At 32.6% G+C, this 11,132-nt stretch overlaps 1 protein-coding gene across 1 annotated transcript in view; it reads right to left on the bottom strand.

Moving 5' to 3' along the window:
• The window catches only part of LOC111614564 (L-xylulose reductase-like), a 19,207-nt gene extending 8,801 nt beyond the window's left edge, over positions 1-10,406 (bottom strand). Inside the window, exons 1-3 of the mRNA XM_023355938.1 lie at positions 10,257-10,406; positions 5,108-5,205; positions 2,132-2,286 (exon numbers count right to left, since the gene is read on the bottom strand). Of these exons, the coding sequence (XP_023211706.1) occupies positions 2,132-2,286; positions 5,108-5,205; positions 10,257-10,305 (302 nt within the window). The 5' untranslated portion in view covers positions 10,306-10,406. The remainder of the gene's footprint in view (positions 1-2,131; positions 2,287-5,107; positions 5,206-10,256) is intronic.
• Between the last annotated feature and the right edge of the window lie 726 nt (positions 10,407-11,132).

Consider the following 11,132-nt stretch of genomic DNA (forward strand, 5'->3'; position numbering starts at 1 on the left):
ATATATATATAACAAAACAATTCGTAACCTTTTTCATATATCCACTCCTTCAATATTATATTATACATAAATATAGGCCTATATCGAACAGTCTCCTACATAATTTTCAAAAGACGTTATTCTACATTTACTTGAGAGCAAAAAAATATGTAAAATTTAAATATTTTAAAATAAATTTTTTATATTTAGAAAGTTGTATCGACCTCTCTTAAGCTATTATCGATTTCGTTCGGAATCCCTGACCAAAAAGAAATACTGTTATAGTGGAATTCTTCCTGAGAAATTAATTGCTATCTTTGAGCAATCTAGTTAAGATCCATTGATGCATTTGAAAAATATTAGAAAACAATAAATTTATTTAAATATTTATATTATTAAAGTTCTTATATACGAAAGAACCATCGAAAACTAGCAGAAAAGCAATCAGTGATCTCAGTGCCATCATCGGGAACAAGAGACGTTACCAAATTTTTAGCACGGCAGGGATAAGCAGTTGCGTAACCAGAATAATATAAAAACCATGATTTCGACCGGCGAAGTTCTTTTTCCAGCCAACTTGTAGCTGTTATCTTACGGGACGTAATATACACATATTGTTCGTGCGATAATTACTCAAAGAATTTCATTTTAATAGTACGTGTAACCTATTCGGATAAATGAGAATTTGATATACCGTGGGCATCATCAGTTTACGTAACATCCACGTGTAGCAACGTGAAGACTGCAATAGTATTTGTTAACAATGTAAAAAATAAGATTTCCGCTACAAGTTGCGTTTGATTAATGGTACTGTGGGACGAATTTAGGTGGAAAGGAAATCAACACGATTGCCAGAAATATCCACTACATCTACCGATAAAAAATGACTCCAGATTAGAGAGATGACTGTGATGCACCGATTCGCTCTAGGATAAAACGTTTAGATTCAGTACAGATGACTTTACCTTCGACCTTCCGAAGTTTTCCTGTACGGGAGTGGAAGGATCTTAAGAAGAAAAGAAACAGTTCGGGCTGTACTCTTTTGGAACTCCAGTTAATACTGCACTCGAACTCGTTGAAGTCTTCCGGACATTTGCGGAGATCGAGGGCAGATTATGAAAAGCAGTAATCAGATCACCATCGGAGGAGAAGAAAAGCAAAACTCTTTAGTGATATCTTGAATTATAATATTGTTAAATTTGCCTACAGTTCATTATTGTTTTGAAATATCAAATTCTCATATTCAATTTTGTATACTAATTTTACAATGATAAACGAATACAAACCAATAGTAACTCAATTAACTTCTAACTCGAGAACCTTTAAAAGCATCCTTATTAATCTAAGCGACACAAAAACGGCCATGTTGAAAGTTTATATTTTCCTATTTCTAGCAGTCATTGAACTCTGTTAGTATACTCTAAGTATAGAAAAATGGATCAACGATTATCCTACTTCCTAATTGTTTTCTAATAATTATCTTAAATTAAATTTTAAATATTCCCATCTGGAATTTACGAGTTATTTAACTTAAAATAAAACACATGAAATCCAATAATACAGTAGCATCTCGTTATATCGCGTATTCGGTTATATCACGCCTCCGGATGTATTGTGCTTTTTCTGTGTCTCCAAACAAGGACGATATAACATGGGGCTACTGTATTAATATTAGTCCTAGTGGCGTACTCAGGATTTACTCTTGGGGGCCGAGTTGAACGGATAAAATAATTGTTAATGCGAATTCAATAAAATTTCCATCTTATGTGGCTACTAATTCATAAGTAGTATAGAAATACAACCCACCATAGACTATAAATAAACACAAATTAATTTTAAGTAGGAAAAAATTTTTATCTTAATAACGTGAAGAAAACCCGAAAAACTCCACATGGCAGCCTGTTGGTGAAGCTCGAATCCATGACCAACTACCACTTACTTGTTTTATAAACTCGGCCAGTGGTGGTCTCTCCAGCATTATTAATAACATTGTTTTCTTAATATATAAGTTTCCTTGACAAGAATTTGTTGTATATAATTTTTAATTATGTAAATATTTACAGTAATATGAATAATATATCAGAACTTAAACTTTTAAATATATGTTTATACAGTAAAATTGTTATTATTTCACAAATGCAAAATTTCATACTCATCATAACGCTCTTCAGTAATCTCTCCAGTTCTACAAGAATCTGCAATCGCTGCATTGTTTACCAGAAGTTCTATAGTCCCAATTTTGCTTAGAGCTTCTTCAGTTTTCTTCCAATCAGAAATATCCACGCAAATTGTTTCGACACTCGGAATCTGTAAGTTTGTAAGTAAAATTATTTTTATACATAAAATATACAATACGCTGGATGATAGTAGTTAAAATATCACTATTCAACGCTGTCTAGAAAGAAATTTATCAGTCCAACTGCTAAATCTCACTCTAGAACCTAGTATAGTGACATTTCAGGGCATGAAGAAGACATTTCTGTAAAAAAAAAATTAGTACTAAACGTGCGATAGCGACAGTTTTAGCGTTATTTATAGCGCCAAAAGTTCCATAACATAAGCGCAAACTTTTATTAGCAGAAGAGTCATCCCAAACAGAAATATTAGTGATGCAGGGAATACTGTTTAATACTATCTCAGGCCGGAAGGAGGCAGCCTATCACTCTGAGGGACCCGGAATCTGATCCGGACAGGTCGAAAAATCCTCAGGCATTTTTCGAGGATGATCCAACCGGATATATCGGACCCCGTTCCCCGTTTCCCATCACTCGGCCGCAGTATTGTCGACTTGGCCAAACCAATAATGGGCTCTCTAAAAGAAGGCCTATTAGTGCCCACAGAGCAGAAAGAGCAAAAACAAAAAAAAAAAAAAAATGATCGCAATCTAAAAGTGTAAAATCGGAAGACAGTGAACTAAATGTATTCAAGAGCTGATCGAAATTCATCCTCTGTGATTCGTCGTTCTCATCTGTAATGTGATACTGTCTTGCAACACGTCATCGATAAATTCCACTTTTTAACTATCTGCCACAATCAAAAATTCGCATGGATTAAAATCCAGCCGGTTTTCCGTTGCTTGCATGACCAAATGCGTCATAGTAGTGAGTTTTGGTACTTAAGTTTTTGAAAAATATCTTTCGCCTATTCTGAAACGTCGCCATTCCAAATTTGGTTTCATTTGGACTATTAAATCTCTCTAGAAAGCGTTGAATAGGAATATTTTAATTACGACACTAGTTTATGATCGTGTGTGTGCTTTTAAAGACATTATACATCATAACATCTACACACAACCAATACAATGTCATAATTACATATGAGTAGCTCCTAAGCAACATTTCCAAAAAAGACCCACATTGGTCTTTCCGTAACATTTTTTTACAACATAGCATAATATATATAAAACTGTAAACTGGTAAGTAATTTATTCATTTTAAAAATAGTAAAGTCCATTAGTACGCTATAGGCCTACTTTATGATGAACACTAATTATCCATTGCCTTGACAAGTCCAGTTTACTAGCTTTTGAATTTTTGATAGAAAGTGAAATTATTCACTTAGTGTCTCTTCGTCCATTGAACTTTTCAAATAGTTCTTCATAATTTCGGCTCTTGCCACAAGTGTGAGAGACCGAGGGCACCTAACTGCTTTGGGTCCCTGTGTAATTGTACAGATTGCATAAATGGTAGTTACACCGCTTACCTCATTCAACAAGGCATTTCTCGCTTAATTTTCAGCTTCGAAAATTTTTGAAAACTTATTTAGAAATCACAATATCGTAGAATAATTATTAAATTTTAATAAACAAATTTCTTTTTAATTATAAAAATTATTTCTCATCACCTTGATTTTAAAATAGGAAAATTTTTATAAACTGTCGTTTTGTAAAACAATATTTTAAAAAAGTGCAGTTGCAGGTGGCAATTTAAAAAAAGTATTTTCTGATATCTTTGGCACAAATTTGATTGAAACGATGTTTACTAAGTGGTCCTTCTGTAGCCGTAGGATATATTTTATTGCTGTGTCCAATGTAATGATTTGCCATAAAGCCGCAGGCAGACTTTTATATTTCTTGCTTATGTACAGTACAAGAATTTTGCCTTCGCTTTCTTCCTCACCTAGGAAAAGTTTCGAACGCTTACATATAATAGAAATCACAATGAATGCACATGGGAAAATGCATTTTTTAACATAGAAAATCGCTCCGTTTCGAAGAATTTTTTCTTTTAGGCTAGTTTCCTTTTATTCAGGTTCCATTTTGAACAGGTTTTACTGTATACTGTGTAATTTAGGTAAATCTTTTAACTTTAACGTGACTAGACGAAATAAATACCAATAAAACACAGAATCGGAAAATTAATTACTGCACAAGTATAGGATTCCCACTGCACAATTCAAAATTCCCATTACATTTCTTGTGTCCAATTGCCCGTTAGAATACGCGTTGATCACTACATTTTACAAAAATATAGTATAATTTAGGCATTCAAATTTTTATCAATTTTAGGCATTCAAATTTTTATCAATTTATGAAACAATCGAAAAAATTATGTAAAACATGTTTAAAAAATTGTAACATACCGGTACTTTCAAAAATCATAATTTATATATCAAACATGGATGTGAAAAATTGCTTTCTGTTTTTTTATTATTTAAGGTAATTTCTAGGTCATGGCCATGTAAAACAATGAAGTATCGAACAATAAGATAGAATATTAAACAAAGTAAAAATGCTGGAAGAATTAAAGAATTGCAACATTTATCATATAAGAAATTATTAATAATAAAATATCTTTTATCTTCAGTTAACGAGTAAGATTTTTATATACGAGATAGTTGTATAGAAAATTATATAATTAATGATATCCTTTAAAATATTTCTTAAAGTCAATAAAAATAATTTAATGTATTAAAAAAAACGTTATATTTTTTTAACTTGAGTATGCTTAACAAACTGGGATAATCTTTGACGGAAAGCAAATTTTATTTTCCTCGTAAATAAAGTTCAAAAATATTAAGTTTAATAATGTTTGACATTTTTTTTATAATTTTAATAATTTTTTAATTCTCTCAAATGAGAAAATATTACAAAAGATTCTAATTAAATAATAAGAAGAAAATTTCTCACTTCGGCTTTTAAAGCGTCCAAATTTTCTTGGGTTTTACTCAAAGCGAACACTTGTGCACCACAATTGGTTAATTGCTTCACCACTTCTTTTCCAATCCCTGAAACAAAATTGCTTAATTAGAAAACAATATTTAAAGTTTTCTATTATATAACTATTATATAAATTTGCTATTATATAATTGTTATTTCCCATCTCTACATTTGTCATTGCACTTGTTCTTTAATTTTTAATACATTTTTTTATTTCGTAATTAATTTTAATAAAACTTCTTTCTCTAAGTTAGTGTACCTTATACCATTAGAATCCATTGTCTACATTGTCATAAACCTTAAAATCACGTGCTTAGTTTGCACATGGCAATTCGCGCAGACAAAACATTACACCAACTCATGTTGCGAAATAAATAGTCAATTATTTTCAAAGTGTCTTGAAAATTATGAAAATTAAAGCTAAACCCCCTTAATTTACAAAAAATTTCTCACAAACTATCGATATATAAATAAAATTAATATTTTCAATACTCGTAATTTCTTATTGAAATGTTTTTTCGAAGAGTTATCTATTGAGTTATCTAATGATTGTTTTATTTTTAATAAGTTGAAAATATAGAAGATAGCTGTTATATATACAGTTGAAAAAGAATAAAAGCTAATACTCGTAAACCAACCTTAAATAATTCTTAAGGCAGATACACAGATACACGCGGAAAGGAAAAATATCTATTGAAATCGCAATGTTGCATGTGGAAGAGCTTTTTAATTGCTTTTGTTTAATTAAACGCGTTTTGCTTTTATCAAGTCCTCAACTCTTACAACTCAAAATGCATCCGCTTCTAATTAAGAAAGACGTGTCGTCAAAGTTTAAGCCTTCTAAGCCCGATAACAATGCATTTTAATCATGTTTAAAAGATGGACCCATCCTCATCTCGAAACCCGATGACCATAACCAAATTTAGAATTTAATCATTTGTAAATGCATTGTAGTGATGTGTATAGTGCCACATCATGCCACACCCCAAAATCGAAAAATATGACCAACGAAAGAAATGATATCATTGATATCATTGACAGAGCAGGCACTACCGTATGGGCAAAATGGGCATTGCAAATTTTCATAAATTTATATAAAATTTTCAGGAGTATTACTTTTTACATACTTCTTATTTTTATTTTTTATTACGCGGCGCGAGTTGAATATTAATTGAGGGAGCAAGATATGTCACGTCTAATTGGTATGGCATTTCAATGCAAAATTTTTTTCATTTTATGTAGAGGGACAAGGGGCGTCAAATGCATGTCTTGCTCGGGTGGCATAATAATGATAAGATGATATTTTTACTAGGTAGCCGATATTTTATTTCCACTGAAACTCTATAAGTATACTTTGTTTTCTTTAAAAACAGAAAAAGGTTAAATAACACGAAACATTCATTTAACTGAAATCTATAGTTGCAATCTGTAGTTGCAATCTATAATTAATTCATTAATGCAGACGAAAGCTACACAACTCGTCGCTTTTTAAGCTCAACATGACGGACAAATTGCATCAGGAGATTTATGGTGCAAAAGTGTAGTCGTGCCAGGACATACTTTTTAAAACAATGGGAAGACCTTGTATCAATACTTTGTGAGCATCTAAGTTGGACTTTAGACCATGTGTACCTCGACTAAAAACAGAAAATTACTTCTTGCGCAGGCAGGTTTTTTTTGCGCTCATTGCGAATGTATAGGCCCTACTGTAAGTCATTTTTGGCGCATCTAAGCAGTTTTGCAGCTACACCACAAAGTTTCTCTTTGCCCATAGAAAATTCCATAAACGATGGCGATTCAAACTCAATTTGCGTCCTGAAACTTTTAATTTACAACTATACTCCTGCTATGGCGTTGTTTCCATACCGTGTACTCATCAATATTGTGAGATCCGAATAGCCCCGGATCTAAATTAATAATTTAAAAATAATGTTAAATTTTTAGCCTAAAATATTCTTTCGTTTGGGATGGAAAAATAACGTTTTTTAGCGTGGGAAAAGCTAGGAGAGTCACTTCCTTTGACGGAAGCATGAGCATCCTCTGTTTTTCCCTTATCTGCTAAAAATCTCGCTTCGATGGGAACTGTTTACCCCTCATTTCTTCCCCTTCCCATCCGTCCACGTGGATAATGCCTCGACTGATAAATGGTCGTAAATCAGAAGATATATGGGATGTTCAACCGAATTCGTGGAGTTCGTCAGGAGATCTCATAGTAGAAAGAAGTCTCCAAATTGTCTCCATAAGGCCATCGTCCTTAGTTAGGGAGTTCGTCAGAAAATCTCATAGAGGAGAGACGTCTCCCATATTGGCTCCACATCACCCTTAGGAGTTCGTCGTCAGATCCGAGAGTGACCAGACTCCATTCAATTGCTCCTAAAGGCCAACGCCCTATGCTATGAGCAAATACAGTATACAGAAGGCTTACTTCCATGGACATAAATATTCTCCGTTAAGTTGATCTCTCCCTGAACAGAAAGCAGAGAACTCCCGGAGAGAAGTAAATACGTCGCATACAGAGGAAAGGAAGGACAACTAACAGGTTGTATGTTTTAATATGAAATTGTGAGCTCTCTCTCTCGACATATATATTTTAAGTTGAATTCATTGTGTCTCATTCATTTGTAACTCCATTTTTGTATAGTTTACTTATATATATGTTTACTAAATTCCTTTTATTATTAGTTTATATAATGTCTCCTCAATCTCTGAATCAGACCCCTCACGCATGTTAATCCGTGTATCCAAATTTGATTAACTGGTGTCACAGGAATCCTGACATTGGATAAAGACTTCGCCATCTATATCCTCTTTAATATTTAACAACCCTCCTATGAATAATTTAAGATCGGATCTCAACGATCCAAAACTTTGNTTTATTTCCAAACTGATTTTAACCAGTTCTATAGTAAGGTAACATTCCAATAGACAATATGCAAAGCTTTTTTTTCAGTTTACATTATTATTTATTACACAAAATTTAAGTAAAGCTTAACATGCCGATCTTGCCCCGGTCTCCCCTAAGTCAAGCCAAGAAAAACGTCGTTTTTTAGCGCGAGCGAGAGAGGTATTCCTGCATGAGTAGAGTGATTCCCAGGGAAAACAGGCAACTACGTACTGTATTTGTGATTTGCTTTTCCACGAACACTTCGTTGAAAAAACTTATAAACACTTAAAAATGGACATACTGTAGAGATTAAAAAGGCTGTTGGCAATTTATGAAAGATAATATTTTACTATATTTCCGAATCTTCCAAACTACTCCACGAAAAAGCTTCCAAAAAGACAACTTCGCCATGCAAACGAAAAGAGAGCTCATTAAGCATTGAAGGAGCGAAGAGAAGCAAGACATTTACAGGTAAATAAATATTAAGGAATAATAAATATTCATAAGAAACTGTAATTTCATTTCATAGCTTACTTATGAAGCTATTTTATTTGTTTCTGAACTAAGCTATTTGGTTAAGCGAACTCTGTCCTAGTTGATCACATAACTAGTGAATTTGCAAGTTAGATATTCTGCTGATGGTCAAAGACGTGCACTTACAATTAAAGTTATTCATTTGTATATTATAATCAGACTGCATTTTTATGTGAATGAAGAATGCTGGAATTGCATCAAAACAAACTAAAAGCAAGAGGAAATATCCCACTTTCAATAATTTCCTGTAATAAAGATTTATTTGTTTTAATGTAGTAGCACTAATTTTTATTTCTTAGCTATTTGTTTTAAATAACTTTAATGCTAGCAGGATCTGTTGCTAAGCTAAATTAATTATTTATAGAATAATTATATATATATGTTGTTAAGAGATGTCTCTTGTTGAATCACTGAATCAGATCGACGGCATAAATTTCACGCGTGTTTATCCGCGTTACGCAAAGTAGATTAACTGGTGTCCAGGAATCCTGACATTGGATAGAGACTTCGCCGTCTATATCCTATTTAATATTAAAAAGCCCTCCCGGTCAAAATCCTGATTAGGATCAGATCACAAGATCCGAAACACAGAGACTATTCTCACGGAATAGGCCAGTAAGCGGCGTGAACTTAGTTCTATGCCCTTGGCTTCTCACAATATTATTATCACGTTAAAACAGAAGAACTGATTCGAACAATAATTTGCAGATATATTTTAATTAGGTACTATTTAAAAACAAATAGTTACAATTATTATCCTTGTCGTTTTAATTAAAATAGGTTGATATGTTGTTTCAGACATATCAACCTATTTTTTTTTTACGTAACTATCTAAATCCTTGACGTCATCTTTTACATTGTTAATATTTCTGGTTGATTAGATTAACGAGTTACAGAAACTAGTCATAAATGCAGTTACCGTTATCAATTTATTTTTTCCACAATACAAATGGAAGAGAAAAAGTAGATTATAATATTGAGTTATCACATCTAACTACTTGTTTATAAACATATGGACTTTAAATAACTAGTTAAGTTACATAGAGAAACTCGAAACGATGTTTATCGATGTAGTTAGCTTGGGTGAGCAGTTTGAGCAGTAATATGTCACAAATAAAGGATTATAAGTGATTTACTGTTGATAAAAAGAACATGATGAAAAGTACAGATAAAAAATAAAACTGTAATAAGAAAATATTATTTCGTGGAAAATATAATTAACTGTCAGATAAGATATAATCAAAAAACGCTTAATGTTCTTTGAACTCGGATAACTTTTCCATAGTTCAACCGAAATTCACCAAACGCTGCAAAAACGCTGCAAAAAACGCTGAAGCAACTGTCTGTCTTTATATTCCAAAAAAACACCCAAAAATGTGAAAATAGTGTGAAAATACCTCTTTGTTATTAAGCGTTTTTTTATTATATCTTATCTGAAAGTTAATTATATTTTTCAAAAATAATTTAGACACACGCCAGGGTTCTACTTAGAATTTTGACACCAAAATCATCAAAATCTGACATGGGAAATGTTTTTCAAAACGCAGACACGAAACCGCAAAAGTCATCCCAGCAACCTGCTCTCGCTTACTGCTCGCCCAGGCAATAAATATAATTTTTAAATATTCAAAAAATAAAATTGAATTTAGTTAAGTTTATCCATAAATGTTTAATTTATATGAAAATAAATATTCGACTTACCCCTTGATCCACCTGTAACTAAAGCTCTTTTATTGCTGAAATCGTACATGTTTCTTCGTTTAGAATGAGAAATAAAGTTGCTAAGTAGTGTTTGATTTTTAGCCAGGTTTCTATTGGTTTACTTTTTTCTTTCTTATCAAACTTCCTCACGTGATCATGTTTAGATGATAAGATTAAAAAGATTTCTATAAATAATAGTTTAAGATTCTATTTTATTTGATGTTAAATATTTCAAAGTAGCTATTCTATTTTATACAATTCTTTATTTATATTACTTGATTCGATATATATTTTAAATTTATTTTCCGTTTATTCCATTTACAAAGCAGTTACTAATGTTTGGTTTTAATTGCTTTATAAATTATAAATATACAGGTTTGTCCAAAATTATTTACCCCATTACATACATTCATTGTCATAAGAATTAGGGCACAAAGGAGTTGTATCGTTGAGAAACTTGGCACGCGGATAAGACTCAAGCAGATACAGAAATGATTAGAGTTATGGTGTGATGATTTTTTTGCGGAATAAGTGCGTCTCTTGGCCTATAAAAAAGCGCGCAAAGGCATCCTGTCTGTAGTTTACCTGTTGCAGAGGGACGCTGTATCACTAGACATGCCTTTACGTCGCAATCGAAGACCATATGAACAACTGACCGAGTTTGAGAGGAGAAGAATCGTTGGGTTGAGAGAAGCAGGATGATCATCTCGCCGAATAGCCCGCAACATAAGACGTTCTGACAACACTACAAGGTATGAGGAGGTGTACGGACGAGTGAGACGAGAGAGAGAGCTCGCAAACACAGCGCCCAGTGGTATGCCCTAACCAGACCACTAACCAAAAGGACTGCTCGGCCCTCCAACAAGCACGTACAAG

The sequence above is a fragment of the Centruroides sculpturatus genome, unplaced genomic scaffold (genome assembly GCF_000671375.1).
Source record: "Centruroides sculpturatus isolate CEXI.00-Female unplaced genomic scaffold, Cexi_2.0 scaffold139, whole genome shotgun sequence".
NCBI classification, from domain to species: Eukaryota; Metazoa; Arthropoda; class Arachnida; order Scorpiones; family Buthidae; genus Centruroides; species Centruroides sculpturatus.